The following is an 18884-nucleotide window of genomic DNA, read 5'->3' as shown; positions in this document are numbered from 1 at the left end:
GAGAATGCACTTGCTGCCCTACTGCGGAGACCTACATAGAGTACTACGTGTTTCATGGCTGCTCTGCCCACCTGAGAAGGGTGCAATAATCCCCTAGCTTTGAATTGCTTCAAATCTGTGAATCTTGAACACAGAGAATCTCTTTGGTTTCAAGGATGAGATTCCTGCCACGAGTTAGAAGAAACTGCCTGTGTTATAGAAGGAAAAAATGGCCATAATCTTTCCATCTAAATACGATACCTTTGCAATCAGTGTTCCCTGGATTCATCAGGGAGAAATACTGATAAAAGCCAACAAAGAAACCTGGGACAGTATTCAGATAGATCCTTTTCTCTTCTGATAATTTTGATATTCTTTCTTTGGAATGTTCACCAGAAAGAACTTTCTTTTCCTAGTAGTTATCATTCTAACTCTTAATAAGATTTCCTAAAGTAGCCTACTCAAGTAAATAATCTATGCTACCTTTGCTATTGTTTGAATTATAAGTTTCCAGAAATCACTGTAAGGACTATTTTAGGCTATGCAAATAAAAATCAGGCACACTTCAAAGCTGATAGGATGTACACAATAATCTCAAATGTGGAATAAAAAAGGACCTCCACAGATTCAAAGTGAATACCGGAAGCTCTCTGGGAGAAGCAGGGGAGGGAGCAGATAGGGTAAACTTTCCAGGAACAGAAATGTTAACCTAAGTAGCTTGGCAGAAAGATGGCTCAAAGTCACTCTGGCCTAATCTTCAGTGAGGACAGGCCACTGGAGCACAATTTTTCTCTTTCCTAATTTAATATCTGTTTTCAATACTAAAACATCAGACAAGAGCCTACCTGACATTTTGGAGAATTTGCTGTGCTGGGATTGATATTCCGCATTGCCTAAGAGTGAAAAATAAGATGGATAAAAATTATTTTAAGCCACATAGTTTGGCTGTGTAGGCTGAGTTACAAATTGTATCCAGACATATCACCATAGCACAGAATTCCCAAGCTAGCCCAAGAAGCAGACTGAGGAAGACAAGCGCCAACAGTCACCACACAACAAACGGAGACCTGAGAAGTTTTGCACAGCACTGAGGATAGGACAGTAAGACTTTAGGTATCAGGATTCAAATAAAACCTGATACTAGTCAGGTAGGTTCTTTACTTCTGGGTATGAGATGAGGCAGGAAAAATATAATTGGATGTTTCAGTGATAAGAGAAACTGTCAATGGAAGAAGTTCACAGGAAGCCAAAAGACTAAGAATGTATACTGATTGCTAAAGAACAAAAACAAAAACAAAAATCCTAAAAAATAGACCATTAGTATAAGAATAAAGCAGGTCTGTCACTTCAACAAAGGAAAAGGCAACACAATAGGTAGTAAGGAAGAAACAAAGAAGTTAACCTTAAAGGAAGCTATTCCGTTCAGGACCCATCACCCAGAGTAAGAGTGAGAATAAGACTTAGAAAAATTCTTTGGAATGAAGAGTTTTATAAGTAGCAGCATTTTGCCCACTGGGTGGGGAGAGGCTGAGCAATGGCAACAACAAAATGACAGATGGCCATTCCTAGACTTAATGTTTGTTAATAAGGTTTTTTGGTTTTGAAAGTCTTCAATTCATATGTCAAATTACATTTATTTACACCATCGAGTACTCAGTAACAACAAAATGAAAAGCAAGCAAGAAAAACAGACTGTGTAAAACATACCCTTTAATTGCTTTATTTCTTCTAATAGCTATGTAATTATATTCTTGATGGTGCTACCCTGCTTCAATGATAAAGTTTTATTTAAATGAAAAATATATTTCCTTTACAGTCATTTATTAAAAAGTTAGAGATACAGCAAACGGTGTTAATGTGTTTCCTGTCTCTACCTTCTTAAAGGCAGATGAAAAAAATATTTCTTTCAAGACCACTTCTTGACATGTTATGCTGGCATCATTTCTCGCACTCACTTTCGGTGCCTATCACACTAGAATTACACTGACAGGTTACTGATAGCACAAACAATTAAGAGGTGTGGCTCTATGGGATTCCATGGCTTAGTTTAATTCTTAGGGACCAGTTCTTCAAATTCCAAATCAGAGTTCAATGACTGTTATCAAGTTCTTGTATTTCCGTTAACACTCAAGAAACAATATTAAAAAATAACCCTTGTGTTAAAAAAGTACCTGTTCAAATATCTACATCCTAGCAACAGAAATGTAGAGTATAACGGTATTTTTAATGCCTACCCTTAGTATCCTATGATTTAGCTAGGGACAAATAGTATAGATACATGAATTTCATGATTTCTAACAGAGAGAATTTTTCTGGAAAAAAAAATATAAGAAATTGATAGCTATTTATATCCAGAAAAGAGAACTAGAGAACTGGAAAAGGAGATATTATTTTCACTGTACCTTCCTCCTTTTGCACACTTTCAAAATCACACTATGTTTTTATTATCCAAAATATTTACATATATATAACATTTAATACACTGCTCTGTTAAGATCACACCCCCAATATCTGAACTTAGATTTTATTATTATGAAATAAGATAAACATTCATTTTGAGATGAGGGATTATATATTCTCATGGAACTTAATGACCAACAGTATTTATGAAAGAAAACTGATAGAAATGGTCATAAAGGGTTTCCGACTCTCTAATGGTAGCACCTACTGTTCCCGACATGAAATAACATCCATAAGCAGGTAATTTTAAGGTACTTTGGAATCTTTTAAACTTGGGATAGCCGGTATTATGTTTAAATAAAACATCTTATATTAAGCAATACTAAAACATATTTGAGAAATATCATACTGGTGTATTCCCTTGGACAAATAATTCATTTAAAGTAACAGAGGTTTCTCCAAGTGATGTCTCAAAGGTTTCCCTTTAGTGAAATCCTTAGATATATAGCAATTTACTATTCTATGTATAGACATACCTCATTTTACTGCACTTTGCAGACAATGCACTTCTTTTTTAAACACATTTTTAAGGTTTGCGGCAATCATGCATCAAGCAAGTCTATCTGTGTCATTTTTCCAACAGCATTTGCCCACTTCATGCCTCTATGTCACATTTTTGGTAATTCTCACAATATTTCAAACCTTTTCATTATTATTTTTGTTATGGTGATCTGTGTCTTTGATGTTACCATTGCAAAAAGATTATGACTCATTGAAGGCTCAGATGATGGTTAGCATTTTTTAGCAGTTGAGTATTTTCAAACTGAGGTATGCACACTGGTTTTTTTTTTTTTTTTAAGACAAATGCTATTGCGCTTAAACTATAGCACAGTGTAAACATTAGGTATACACTAAGTATACACTAGTGCATACTTAGTGTAGTGTATACATTAATTTTCATATGCACCGGGAAACCAAAAAATCTGATTTGCTTTGTTGTAATATTTGCTTTATTGTGGTGATCTAGAAGCATATTTAATATAGTATATACATTAACTTTCATATGCATTGGGAAACCAAAAAATTTGTGTGATTTGCTTTACTGTAATGCTTTATTGTTGTGTCTGGAACTAACCTGTGATATCTCTGAGGTATGCCTGGATATTTGAGGAAAAGTACTACCCTTGCTTCCTTCAATTTCTGCTTGACTCCAATGACTAAAGGCCAAAACATCTCTTTCTTTGTGATACAAATTACAGCCCCCTTGTCCAAAGGCCAGTCAAGAAACTAAGACAAGGACAGAGCTGGGCAGAATGTTTCTGTGCCACTCTGGTTTTAGAGAAACAACATTCCTCAGTAACTAATAAGTGCCAAAATGAAACATGCCCATTTCATGTAGGAAAACAAAACCCCCAAAGTGGAAGGCTGGTCTCTAACCTGTGGCCTCACCTGCCGAAGCAGTTCTTGCTGCTTCAGTCGCAGTCTCTCCTTCTCCATCTGCAACTGTTGCAGCCGCATCTGTTGCTGCTGGTTGGAGCTGCCACCACCCATGACTCCTCCCTGAGGGCTCTGGGGAGCCAGTGGTGGGGGCTGTTTCACTGGAGCGCTTTGACTGATTCTCTGGTTCATGGCTGAAATGAAATAGAAGATCTATCCTAAAAAACTAGCAAAGGAAAAGGATATTTAGTTATTCAAAACCAACCAGGGATATTCAACATGCCTTTTCTGTAGACCAGAAATAACCTAAAAATGTACCTATAGTACAATGGTTACGTTAATTTATTATCATTTAAGTCATCCTTGTTGTTACCATAAGATGCAAGGCATCCATAAGAGAAGAGAAAGAAGTAGCTTTAACAGGCAATAACATGGAACAGTCTTAAGACATATTATGCTAAAAGCAGAATACAGAACAGAAAGCATTAAAAAAAAGGGGGGGGATATATGTTACATGCATATCTGGAAATATGAACTGAAGGACAGCCAAGAAACAATTAACATTTGTTGGCTCTGGAGCTGGGGAACTGGGTGACTAAAGGACTGGTTTCAAGAAAGACATTTTTAAAAATAACTTCTCAAGTTTGAATAATGTGAATGCATTGCTAATTATAAAATATAATACATTAAAAATAAATCTCTCAAAGCAACTGAGACAAAGTATCCTAAGCAATAAAGTTCAAGATTATTAATCTTTAAATATACCTCTAATAAATCAAGTACATTAAAACTGATCCCATGCATACTCATGATAAAACAAGGCTGCAAGATCTGGATAGCAGAGACTGGTCTTATTCAACAACATTGTACCCCCAATACTGCCCAGGTAGTCATGCTGGGCTGTATTTTTCAGTTGAATCTGTAACACACCATATGATAATTAGGAATGGACTGGATTCTCATACTAGTGAATTTCTGTCACTGACCCAACACTGATCGGACAGGATTGTGGTAACCTTCAGTGAGTAGATGGAAGCGTTATTATGTAAAAATATCAGTAAGAATGATATATAACCTTTTCAGACAAATATTCAACTGTTGAAGGTGAAATTTCGGGTTACTATTTCTATTAAATGTTTAATACATACTGACCAAAGAAAGTATCTGGACTAAAGGACTTCACAAACATTTAAGGAAGAAGAATAGCAAAGTAAACTTCACTACACTTTTGAGACCAGCATAACTCCTGTACCTTATACATTAAAAGAAAGAAAAATTATAGACCAATCTCTCTTATGAACCTTACTGAAAACGACATTTTCAAAATCTGAAATGACATTCGCTGACAGCTCCTGACTTATTGGCTCCTGGCCACGCAGCAAACTCCTTGTGGTGGTTTTTCACATGTCCTCTATTGTATCACAGAAGTTGCCTGGTAAATGACAACTCTTCTTGGAGGCAACTGCAGCAGACCTCCACAGCCTTTCTGAATCCACCATGCACATTAAAAATCATCTTCCTTCAGGGCACTTTCCATTTTGTCTGTTGACATTTCTCACCTGATTGTAATTCGGTATTAACAAATTTGACTTCAGGGCCAGAGCAGTATCCTAATAACGTATATATTAGAACACGGGACAGGGTCTTGGGACCAAATTCGTGTTGAAAAACCACTGAAACGTTTCTTAATTGAGTATTCATGAAGCAGACATTTAACTATTTAAGAAATGACACTACAGAAATCTTAACAATTTCCCCAGAGACTGACCACTTCTTTCATGAGACAGCATAACCTCGATATAGAACCAAGGATATTGTAAGAAAGGAAAATTACAGACCAACCCCTTCTCAGAAGGCCTTAGTTCAACTTGACCTACTGAGCTACTAACATAAGGTGATGGCATTTTTGTTCCTTCTTTACCCCTCTCTAGTTTTTTTTCCCCTAACTTCTTGAGTTGAACTTAATATTTAGTTGAAATCTTTTCTTGGAGCAGTTAAGCCAATAAATTTACCTTCAACTACTGTTTTTCCCACATGCATTACATTTGAAATAGTACTTATAATTTGTGATTGCTCTATTCCAAATATTTGTAATTTCTAGTAACTTCCACTTAACTCATAAGTTATTTAGCAGTGCATTTTATGCTCTCAAACATACTTTCAAAATTTTAAAAATTAATTTTCATAAACATACAGAGAAGTACAAAAACAGATTATGAATACTCATGTAGTTATCACCTAGCTTCTTAACTGCCAATACATACACAGCTGGGGACTTCCCGTCGTGGCTCAGTGGCTAACGAATCCGACTAGGAACCATGAGGTTGCCAGTTCGATCCCTGGCCTCGTTCAGTGGGTTAAGGATCTGGCATTGCCGTGAGCTGTGGTGTAGGTCACAGACATGGCTCGGATCCTGAGTTGCTGTGGCTCTGGTGTAGGCCAGCGGCTATAGCTCCGATTCAACCCCTAGCCTGGGAACTTCCACATGCTGCAGGAGCGGCTCAAGAAAAGGCAAAAAGACAAAAAAAACAAAAAACAAAATACATAGCTAGTTTTGTTTTTTATTTATTCTCATTGGCTTTTCCCTCAATTATTTTTTAGCAAATAATACAGCATTTTACCCATAAATAATCTCAGTATGTATCACTCAGGGTTTTTACTTGGATTCCTTGATCTTGATTTTCTGTCTTACGCTAAAAGACTTGGTTCCTAAAAGACTTGGTTCCAATGACATTAATATGTATTACCCTTCTATAAGATGCAATTATTTCAAAATAACACGAAGTTAGTGAAGTTATGATCAACAAATGACTATTAAAGGTTTGATTTATTTGTCCTTAAGCTATTTCATTAAGTTTATCCAGCCAAATCACTGTGGTTAAAAGTCACCTGAAATAATAATTCTCTGTGTGATTCAACTGCCAACTCACTACACAGGTTCGCTTGTGACACTGTGCTTTTGAATTTTAGACACTTTGTTTACTTACCATCTACCACCCTTCTGCCCCCAACTGGTAACAGCTGACTGTTGCTACTTTATTCTCTTTTAAAAATCTACGCAAAGACATGGATATGGTAGCATACTTCTTAGATATTAGGTAGCATACTCTGAATAGTTAACTTCACTTTTGCTTTTTTTCTAATGACATCCTTGAGACTACTCCAAAGCAGCAGAGCCCCCCCCATTTTCTTACTAATCTTTCTGATTAGTATTTCATTCAGCCAATTTCCTATTAGATTTTCATTATTACTACAGAGTACCATATAGAATATGCTCATACATAATTTCACATTTCTACCACCATCTTTGGGGTAGAATCCTATATGGGAGAGACTGCTAAGTCAACGGCTGAAAATTTAAGTAATATCACCAAATCTTCCTCTTCTTCCCACACATCGGGGCTGTACTTTGTTGCCAAACTTTTGGATTTTTTGCTAATATGAAAGATGAAAAATGGTTTCTCAGTATGATTTTATTTCTCTAGGCCTTACTACAAGAGTTCAATCAATAATTATTTTAAAGGGGCCATTCACATTTTTACATGAATTGCATTCATATAATTTCTTACAGTGTTATTTGTCTTTACTTCCTCTATTTTAGACAATCTTTATATACCAGAGATAGAAAACCTTTGTCAATATCTAAGTAACAAATAATTTCCCTTAGTTCATCCTCTGTATTTTCAGTTTGCTTATTTTTTTCTCCCACATTAAAGTGTATGTTTTAAATAGTTAAGTGTATCAATCTTTTTCAAAATTTGAGCCATCTTCCCCACTCCAAGATGATAGACGAATTCATCAGTTTTCTAATTCAAAAATTACATGGTTCCACTTTACATACTCATTTGGCAAATTCAACCTCAGCCATTTGGAATGTACCCTGGTGTACGTAATGGATTTGATTTTATCTTTCTTCATGGCTAACCTTTAGTACAAACACCACTCATGTAAAGTGTATCCTTTGCCCAGTCACCATCATCATAGACTAAATTTCCATACTTGCTATTTTGTTTCTAGATTTTCTACTCTGTTCATTAACTTCTCTTACATTAGTTACCACAGTTTTAATTGCAACCTATACGTTTTATTATTATTATTTTTTGGGGTCTTTTCTATGGCCACACCGTGGCATATGGAGATTCTCAGGCTAGGGGTCCAATCGGAGCTACAGCTGCCGGCCTACTCCAGAGCCACAGCAACGTGGGATCCGAGCCACCTCTGCAACCTACACCACAGCTCATGGCAATGCTGGATCCTTAACCCACTGAGCAAGGCCAGGGATTGAACCTGACATCTCATGGTTCCCAGTCGGATTCATTAACCACTGAGCCACGACAGAAACTCCTATAGTATGTTTTAATAGCTGGTAAGGCAAGCCATATTTTTTGACTGCTAACTTTTTTTTTTTGCCTGTGCCTGTGGCATGTGTAAGTTTCTAGGCCAGGGATCGAACCCAGACCACAGCAGTGACCCAGCTGCTGCGGTGAAAACATCAAATCCTTAACCTGCTCCACCACAAGGGAATTCCCTGAAGCTAACTTTTTTATTACTGGGATCTAATCTCATTGCAGTGTGGTTAAAATAATTTAGTCTGTATATCGATTCTTGAAATTTGTGACTTGACATGTGGTCAATCCTTGCTTTTGTACCAGGCCAGGCCGCATTCGGCTGCAGGCCTGGCTTTCACCATTGAGCCTGTTTCATGTATCTTTCTTTGTTCTTAACAACTCTGAGTTCTTGATATCTTGACTGGCTGACTGGCCGCTAGCCCTGCCCTTGATCACAGCTTTGTGTGGTTTTTATCTTTTAACTCACAGAGATTTATTTTTTTTTAAATTTATGATGCCAAGTTACATCTTTTTGATTATCTCTTTGAATGTTTTGTCTGACAAAACCGAGAAGGGATCTCAAAAAATGTGACTTGCTGCTCTATGTTGTTTAAAGCCTTATTCTCTATTGCATGCCCCCACCCAAATCACACTTATTTATGAAATGTCTTTACAAAGTATAAATGGCTAGAACCTTAATAATAATGGTTTACAGTCAGAATCTAACAGGGGAATAGAAAGGAAAAAAGCCAAAAAGTTTAACATCTAAGAGTTGGCAATCAATAACCTCATTTAATACAGTTGCTTGTGTCTACCTGTCACCGACTCTACTAGATCCATAACTGATAGTTGTCATAGTATGACACAAAAACTCGGTCTTTAAGAGTCAAACAAACCATGATTAGAGTTGGGTGCACCAGTTCAGCAATTCGTCTAATCCTCAGTTTCCTTGATTATCCCTGGGGACATTAACACGGCCCTTTTGGATCACTGTGGGGATAATATGCAATACATGTAAAGCATCTATTGTAGTCCTGGAATACAACAGATGCTTGAAAAATGTTCGTCTCTTCCCTTTTCCAAATAGCTCTTCCTAAATTTCTAGATTACCACAGGTAATCATCTTAGCTTAAATTCCCATTCCTTCCCTCCTTGCCCTTCTACCCCACCATACCACTCACTGTTTCGAAGTATTCTATGATGCACAAAAATATGCATACTTATTTTTCCTGTAAGATCTAAATGGAAAAAAAAAATAGGTGGCAGAATTTAAGCCTTAGTTCAACTTCCCTTGAGCTCCTTCTCTTTTGGTTAAAAGGTTGCTGGCATTCCTGTAGGGCATTCAACATATTTACTGCCCCACAGAAATTTTTTTATACATTGTGCTATGTCAGGTTCGATAATATGAGTTAAATACGAATTAGGGGACTGGTCTATATATCTATCACATACACTCAACATCTCACAAATTGAGCCCAGAGCAAACACACTACTGGGGAAAAATGTTCTCCATTCTAAGCAATTAAAAAAATCAAAATTGTTAAAAACTTCTAGGAAATAACCCATTACTAAGTTGTGAAGTGTTGAAATTATAAAACATGACTGATTTCAAAACAGATTCTAGAGCTATATACTGTTAAATGTTTCATCTATTAAGAAACATTAGAAAAAGCTTTAGAGCTTTCCTTCCACCCTGGATTTTTATTAAGTAATACAGCATTTAATAAGTTAATATATAGTCTTTGTGAAAACTAATTGGACAATAACAATACTGCATGAAAATAAACGAGTAAACATCCTCTGCTTCCTACCAGTTTCCCAGAATTAGAGACCATTAGCAGTAATCATTAATGACAGTTATCACTGCTGATGGCATACTGAACTGGCTGGTAAGTTCTTTTTCAAATCTAAACTTGCCTATTAAAAACCACAGAAAGGGGAAAATAGGGTATCAAAAGGTGGAGCAAGAACTCCACAGAATTAAACCGAAATTTGCACAAAACCTGCAGTAGGAATAGTCTCTCTGGCTAATAATGGTGAACACTTGGTTGTGTTTACCTAAACGCTGTTACCTATGGATACAAGCAGTGCTACAAGTTTCCATTAAAGAGCTCACTTAAATGACCAATTCAAACAACCTTGTTTATCTACTGAAGCTGGGATTTATTCTCTTCAGAAGCATCCCGTTCTTTACCTTCTGAGTATCTCAAGCATTTCAACAAAGCACAGAGCACTGCACCCACATGGGGTGCAGCAGAGACCTCACAGGCAGGCAAGAAACAAAACAGGCTTTGTTTCCTGGGGAAAGGGGGCAGGGCAGCTAGAAAAGAAAAGAATTGCATTACCAACCTCTTTCCCTCTGTGATCAACTACCAAAATCCCAGTTTCCAGTTACAAAATTTCTAAAAGGTAAAAGTGAAAATAAATTCCTAAAATACGACAGAATTAAAAAAAAATGCTGTATTTTTAAATTGAGTCTGCTGCCTGGACTATAAAATAGTAACTATTTCAGGTTTCTCTTAACAAATCAGTCCTGACAGTTTTATGGGAGCAAACCATTCACTCAGCAATTATTGAAAAATAAGAGAACACTTTCTCAAAAACAAAGGAGGTCATCACCATGGGTTCTTTCTAAACATCTGAATTTTCAAACTTCAGACAATTTTTAGATTTGCTTAATTTATGTCTTCAACCTTAGAATATTATAAAGTATTACAGATCTAGTAATCAATCCTAGTAATAAATTTATTAATTATAAATTTAAATTTAAAAACATTTGCATACACACACACACACACACACACACACACACACACACACACAAAATGTATTAGGGCTGCACCAGAGGCATATGAATTTCCCAGACCAGGGGTCAAATCTGAGCTGCAGCTGCCTGCCTATACCACAGCCACAGTCACAGCAACAGCAACACTAGATCTGAGCCTCATCTGTGAACTAGGCCCACAACTCAAGGCAACACAGGATCCTCAACCCACCAAATGGAGCCAGGGATCAAACCTGCATCCTCATGGATACTGGCTGGGTTCAGTATAGCTGAGCCACAACGGGAAATCCTAAATAAAACTTTTAAAACATTAATTTATATCAAGTCTCCCATAACACAGGAAAGCACTTACTTCTTTACTTTGTCTAATATTTACCAAGTTTCAGATATTATATATTTACCTATTAGAATAGTTTGTTCACAACATTTAGAAACAAATTTTGGTTTTTCCCATACCTACAAGGGTACTATAATAGCCTATAATAGTAGGCTTATTAAAATAAATGCTTTTCTAAAAACACAAACCAATAAACCATTTGTCAGTCTTAAAATGTACACAACAAAATACAAAATAGCCACTGTTGGCTAAGTATTTTGCTATGACCTAGGGGACTGAATTGTCTCCAAAAAGTTGCTACTAATCAGCACAATAATTTATGTATTTAAATATAAAATGATGATTTTTCAGTGAAAATTATTTGACTCACCCTGAAACCTGTCTCTTAAAAAAGAAGCAAAAAGGGAGTTCACGTCATGGCTCAGTGGTTAATGAATCCGACTAGGAACCATGAGGTTGCCAGTTCGATCCCTGGCCTCGTTCAGTGGGTTAAGGATCTGGCGTTGCTGTGGGCTGTGGTGTAGGTTGCAGACGTGGCTCAGACCCCATGTTGCTGTGGCCCTGGCACAGGCCGGCGGCTATAGCTCTGACTAGACCCCTCGCCTGGTAACCTCCATATGCCACGGGAGCAGCCCTAGAAAAGGCAAAAAGACAAAAAAAAAAAAAAAAAGCAGAAGGCCAAGGTCCAAACCTAATGACTAAATAGACCTTTTTACTATCAACATATGAAAAATGTTTCCTAACATTCAATTAAGCTATAGCTAAGTGACAATGCCAGCCAGGAATGATATTAAAAAAATAAAAAAGGGTATAATGAAATATATCACCCTTTTAATTGTAGTTTTATTAGAACTGTATAACCATCACAACAATACAATTTCAGAACATTTTCATCATCCCCAAAGGAAACCCTGTATCCTTTAGCACTATTTTTCCTATTGTCCCTTCTCTGGTCCTTGGTAACCATTAATCTATTTTCTGTTTCTAAGGATTTGCATATTCTGAACATGCCATATAAATGGAATCAAGCAATTTCTTTTGTGACTGGTTTTACTTAGCATATTTTCAAGATTCATCCATGTTATAGTACATATCAGTATTCCATTCCCCTTTATCAGCGAATCGTATTCTAACATTCCATTGTACAGACGTCCTACATCTTGTTAGTCTGTTCATCAACTGAGGGACATCCATGTTATTTTTTACTTTCTGGCTAGTATGAATCATGTTGCTATAAACATTCAAATGTGCAGGGTTTTGTGTGGACACATGGTTTCCTTTTGGGGGCAAATATATCTAGGAATGGAACTGCTAGGTCATAGGATACTTCCATGTTTTAGCTTTTTGAGGAACTGCCAAAGCGTCTTCTAAAGTGGCTGCATCATTTTTCAATCCCATGAGCAATGCATGAGGGTTCCAACTGCTCCACATTCTGGTCTACACTTATTAATGCCATTCACTTTAGCCATCTCACTGAAAAAGGGTATCTCGCTGTGGTTTTATTTTGTATGATGATGGAACAGTTCACCTTCTCTAAAACTCTAATCCAGGTCTCATTCTCATCACAGGCAAAGTAATCTCTTCCTCCCACATTCTGTCTCTCCCTTCGCAAGTATCAACCTCCAGGCCCCCAAAACTGGGCTAAATATTAGAATTTTTAAACCGTTCAAAAATATCAACAACAAACATCTTTATTTAGGCCAATTTGATATCTGCTTCCCTCGGCCATCATTTATCAAAAGTCTGGCATGGAAATTCATCATAACGGTATTTTTCAAACAATACAGTTGTGGATGGAGCTTAAAAAACATCCAATAGAACATTTTCTCCTCATCACCTCATTAAGCAGTTTGGGGCAGGGCACAGGAGTTGTCAAATGAGGTGAGGAGACGGGAGGAAGCATTCTAACCAGCTTTCAGCTCTCTTTGTCCTCAGGATATAACTGGTTTTGTTTTGTTTTGTTTTCCCTTCACTATGAAAAAAAATTTAAAACTACTGGTCTAAAGAGAAGGGCAATTACATTTTAAAATCTACCTACTATTTATGTTAGATTAATGAATAGTCCCATTGATAATAGCTTTATTCCTAATTACATGTAGTTTATTACTGTTAATGTTACTTTACTAGGGCAATTTAGAAGAGATGACTACCTGAGTTTTGACTGATAAGCACAAAAACTGGTCCTTCTTAGATAGTCTAGAGCTTGACTGGCTTCTTCTCATTTTTAAATGTTCCTCTTCAAAAAAGCCTTTCCTGACCACCTCACAGTAATGTCATAGCACCTTGTTTATTATCTTTCCTTGTTTTTTGTAATAATGTATTTATTTAGTAGCCTTGTAAGCTCCTGCCTGATTGCTAGCATAGTGACTGGTACATAACTGGCACTCAAATATTTGTTGAATGGGTAAATAAATATGGAAATGGTTTCTACTCCTAGTTAGTAGGATGCTATTAGCAATGCACAGGAGAATCTCCAAGTTGAAGCAAGTCCAGAATGAGTTCTGAAGTGACCTCAGCAACCAGGGTAGCAAACAACATGAGTATAAAACAAAACAAAGAATATGAACCACTCCTCTTTGAAGTCATTCTGATTTATTTCAACAGAGATCTATTTTACTTTTCTTCAGGAAGTCTATAATCTCTTTTTCTGTTTCTTGTATCTGAATCTCTGGATTGGCACAAAAAGTAGCATTACAATGCTCTTTTCTCCAGCACCTTTTGTAAGATACTTCCTATTAATGCACAGTTGGCACAAATATAACTTGAAACATAATTTTCTTTTAAAAATGAATTAAGTTTTCTTGTGTTTGATGTGAAGGGCTTTAGTAACCATTAAATTTATCAATCATTATCATGATCTTAAGCTTTAAGTTTTAAACATTCTATATGAAAAACTCACTATGTAAACACAGAAAAATGTTGTGAAGAAAAATACTCCTTCACTATACAATTATTTGTATCACTGACCCATCATCAAGTAGAAACTACTTATCAATTTAACTTCATTCATGTATGTCTACTCACCTTTGGTGAGCAGGAGAGAATGCTCACTATGACTGATAAACTATTTTGACATTATCCTCCTGAATATAATGTAAAAAAAAAAAAGAAAAAAAGAAAAAACTGCAAACCTCAAGTAGTGAACTAATTTTGATATTTTCTATTCTATAAACTTACACAATAAAATATTCATTTCAGTAACTTTTCTTAAGTAAAAAAAAAATGTAGCGAGGGCAACAATTAGGAACAATCTTCCACAGTATGTTTTAAATCAGGCTTCACTAAGCACATGGCCTGGAATTACACTTCAAATCAGTTTACATCAGGCTTTCTATCATGGCAACTTTATGGGAGTTCTAAATTTTAGAAAAAAAGCATACCAAAAATGCACCATCTTTAAGGCAGTAAAGCCGAGCCCTGATAACAATGCATGTTTAAACTTCTATATGCTTCCAAGAGTTTGATATTCGATCGTGTGGACCAAACTTAACTATTCCATCCAGCACTGCCCATCCCCCATCAGATTTGTTTGCCTGAGCATACTCACTAAGTGATAAGGCTTATCTTTAGATTAAAGGTTGAAAGATTTCCCTGTCTCCTCTTCAAAAGTAATTCCCCAGCTGTGACCAGAGGGCTAAAAGCTAAACTTAAATGGTGCAATAAATAGTTCAAAAGTATCTCTGAAACCTCAGTGCACTCAAATCTATAAAGCTATTGAGAAGCAACCTTAAGGAAGGGTGAAAAGCAGTCACTGAAAAATTCATAATCTAGCATATTATATTAATTAAGGACTGGAAATATTCTTAAAAGCATTCAGTATGTGGTCCAATTTAGTCAAGGGAAGTCAGGTATTTTTCTGAATGAGTTGGTTATATAATGATATCCAAAAACTTGGGTCTCTTGATTCCCAACTGAAGTCAATTTTTCTATATCACTATTTAACTTATTTGAATTCAGTATATTACATAACTACTATATAGAAAAGAGGATGACAGCTAACCTCTAATAGATTTTTGGAAGGCATACATAATTTCAGGTCAGAGCAATGTTGTAATTATTTTTATCACTGGATAATGTACACTTTTAAAAATTATACTGAATATCATATTTAAAAAGGCACTAGTAAAATGAAAGACATCCAGAGGAGGGGAGTAAACTGCTCAAGAATGCAGAACTCTTAATGCATGAAAAAACTGGTGAAACCATAATTAAAAAGAGAACACTCTGGGATTAGAACTGTATTCACAAAGTAAATTTCTGCGTAATAAAGGGACATACATTTTCTGGTCATTAGAATCTTCCTTAAATAGAATGGGCTGCCTTGCAATGTGGGAAAGGGAAAGGTCAAAGCAGAGGTTGGAAGATCTCTTAAAGGTAAGGTAGATGTGAGGCATTATAATTCATCTAGAACGCTTCACAGTCTGCTCCAATCAGAGAGTTTATATTTCAATTCTGTAACTGGAAAATCATTATCTTTGGGTAATTTCCTCAAGATGAGTCACAGCACAGTATACAAGTAAACGCATTCACCATTGTCATCTTCCTCCCTCTGATGAACTTTCCATGTATTAGTGTTGGTGACTTAGGTGTGTTTCTTAAAGATTAACTCCATGTATTCCAAATTTCTTTAAAATTCTAGTTATCAAAAGATCAAGTTCAGATTCTAGTTCTGTCACTTAACTATATAACCCAGAGTAAGTCATAATGTCCCTGGATCTCAGAGAAACTCAGATTTGGGGCAATATTTCCTAACTCTGCTAAACCCTCCCTTCTCCTTTGAGAAACGTTTATTAGAACAATTATAAATTCCTTTTCAGGGCCGAATTTTATGAGGTTTATCTGTTTAGAAGTTTTAGTTAGAAACAGCTCTTTTTACCTAAACCACACAGAAACATCTTTTCCTCCCTACCTTAAGTAATTAATATTGTAACATAGTTTGCAACCAAATACTGACATTGACATTTAGGATCACCAGCAAAGATTTTTAAAAAAGGGTAAAGAAAACAAAAAACCTGTATTTAATGTGCGGATATCAAGAAACTTGCTTCAGTAAAATTCAAATGATTAGATGTTGGTATCTAGCTATCCAAGACTTCATTAAAGGAATTACAGATTTAGTTTCTACAGCCTTTAGTGCTTTCTACCTCTAATCACCAGGCTTGGGTATTTAGTTGGTCATTAGGTGCATTTTCATCAAAAGTAAAATATTACTTCTAACAGCCATCAGAAATAATTGGTCTTGGAGGGAAAAGGTTAATGAATGTCTAAACAGTTAAAAATTTAACAGCCATCTAATTATTGATGCAAAGTACTTAACTTTGATAAGAAAGATGTGCTAAACAACTTTTGGCTTGAGACTTAATAGCAAGTTTTGGGAAACTTTGAAACCAAGGATCAAAATCAACATCTAGATTTTAATTACCTGCAACATTTCCATGGGCAGAATTTCTATGCACAGAATTGGCATTAGGAATTGTAAAAACATATTGTTTTTGCCACCATAGGTTATTATCTCCTTTTAAGATTCAAAAGATATACCTTCTAATCCAAATCTGTAGTTCTAGTATTTTATTTAGACCAAATGTGTTTTCATCCCGGTGGTGCCATCAGCATTTACTTCCAGAAACAGATTCTAGCACTATTTAATATATCCTTTATAAATAGGGATAATAAAATTACATTAAAGATCCGTGCATTGACTATTAGCGTTTTGGAGTAGATTTTTCATTGTGAAGAACAGGAATTGTAATTTTTTGGTGTGTTTTCATTAGGACTTTTACTGGAAAATATGACTACATTACGTCAAACAATAAATGAGTCACAATGTACAAGAAAATGTTTAAATTTGAGACTCTTCCATGTTTGCAAGCACAAAATCTGTAGGAAAAAAAGTGTTTATGAAATAATTTAATGACCTGCATAATATTCAAGCATCAACTTTAATACAGAATAAAAAACATTACTAATATAATTTTTAAAAACAAACAAAAACCCTCCTTTTTTCAATGTCAGTAATTATCAGGTAATTCTTATTGCCATGGGACATTACTTCATGCTTTGTTACAAATTATTAATCAGTGCTCCAAAATAATACAAATGTCAAAGAAATATAGTTTTTAGGTCAGATATATAGTTTTTAGGGAGGAACAAGATAAGGGTACAGGATTAAGAGATACAAACTACTCAATATAATAATTAAGCAAAAGCATATATTGCACAGCACAGAGTAAGTCATTATTTTATAATAACTTTAAATGGAGTATAATCTATAAAAATATTGAATAACTACATTGTACTCCTAACACTAATACTGTAAATCAACATAACAAACATTTTAATTTAAAAATTGTAAAGAGATGGCTTTTAAATGTTAAAGAATAAAAAAATCAGATTAAAAAGGAACAATGCAGAAGTTACTATTTCCTGAAAATATCCAGATAATTTATTAACTTCATGTGGAATGTGAAGGACTGATAAATTATTCTAAATATAATTAATCTAAAGCATTTGATAGAGAACAGAAATCCAAAAGAGGCTGGTGTTTGAAGGAGGCAAGTGCTGAAGTTAAACTCACACAGAGGTGAGGTGTTATCTCCCACTCTGAAATGTCAAAGGACATAGGTCAATTTGACTTAGGGTGAGAAACGGTAAATTCTTAAATACAGATTTGGGGAATATAGGTAAGCAAACTTCACAACCATGAAAGCAATAACCTATCATTTGTTGGTGTTTGCATGGCTCAAAGGGTCAGAAAGGGGACAGTTTATATTTTTTTGGCAGATAAAATACAATCCACAATAGAACTTCAGATTTCAAGGAAAACTCGTTCAAATTCACAGCTAACAGCTTGTCTCTATTTGCTGTCACTCTGGATCAGAGAAACCCACACTTTTTTTTTTCCCTTTCCTGTTCCCCTTCAGTTACACTTGAGCTCTCTGACTGAAAAGGTCTGGAACAGATTAAAAGTCGGGCCACAAAATAAAAAGCTTTGGCATGTTGTCAAGCCTGTCTGGAGTACACATACACAGTGGGCCCAAAAAGGGAAACTAAAAGCAGTAAGAGTATTTTATGAAATCTTTTTTTGGCATACCTAATTGTATGCCTGTGCGTACATATGTGCTGGGGGGCTGGGGGTGTTGGTACAGTCTTCCACTTAAAACAAAAGACCAAGATGTGTGTATAATTAATGGATCTACTTAAGCTCACAGCCAAGTTGTTTGAGTTCCCTTTTTATTAACTGAAAATACTTAAAAAAAAAAAAAAAAAAGAAAGAAAAAGAAAAAAGCTTTGTTCTAAGTGCTGATTCCTGCAGTTAGCTAAGAGTTAATCACCATTTTTTGTAACCTCATGTAGAGGGGGAAAAAAACCTCACAGTACCATTTTAAAAAATTTCAAAACGTGGACAAGCTGAATTCATTTTATTAAAGATGATTTAAGGAAACATGGATGTTATTGTAGTCCATACAAATGGCAACATTTATTAGATTCTCTACCTTACTTGGTTTCCTGTTTCAACCACAAAGGCTTATTCAAGTATTAAATAGAATCTGAAGTTGCAAATTATTAACATGCCATATTACTTTTTTAACACCCAAACAAGGTCCTGAAGCTCAAAAGG

General features: G+C 35.6%; 1 protein-coding gene across 1 annotated transcript in view; it reads right to left on the bottom strand.

Annotated features, from left to right (window-relative positions):
* Positions 1-18884, bottom strand: part of YAP1 (Yes associated protein 1) — a 113298-nt gene that overhangs the window by 18127 nt on the left and 76287 nt on the right. The window contains 2 exon segments of the mRNA XM_021062706.1: positions 825-872; positions 3829-4010. Coding sequence (XP_020918365.1) covers positions 825-872; positions 3829-4010 — 230 coding nt within the window.

This window comes from Sus scrofa, chromosome 9 (genome assembly GCF_000003025.6).
Source record: "Sus scrofa isolate TJ Tabasco breed Duroc chromosome 9, Sscrofa11.1, whole genome shotgun sequence".
In the NCBI taxonomy this organism is placed as follows: domain Eukaryota; kingdom Metazoa; phylum Chordata; class Mammalia; order Artiodactyla; family Suidae; genus Sus; species Sus scrofa.
This window is presented reverse-complemented; position numbering and strand designations above follow the sequence as displayed.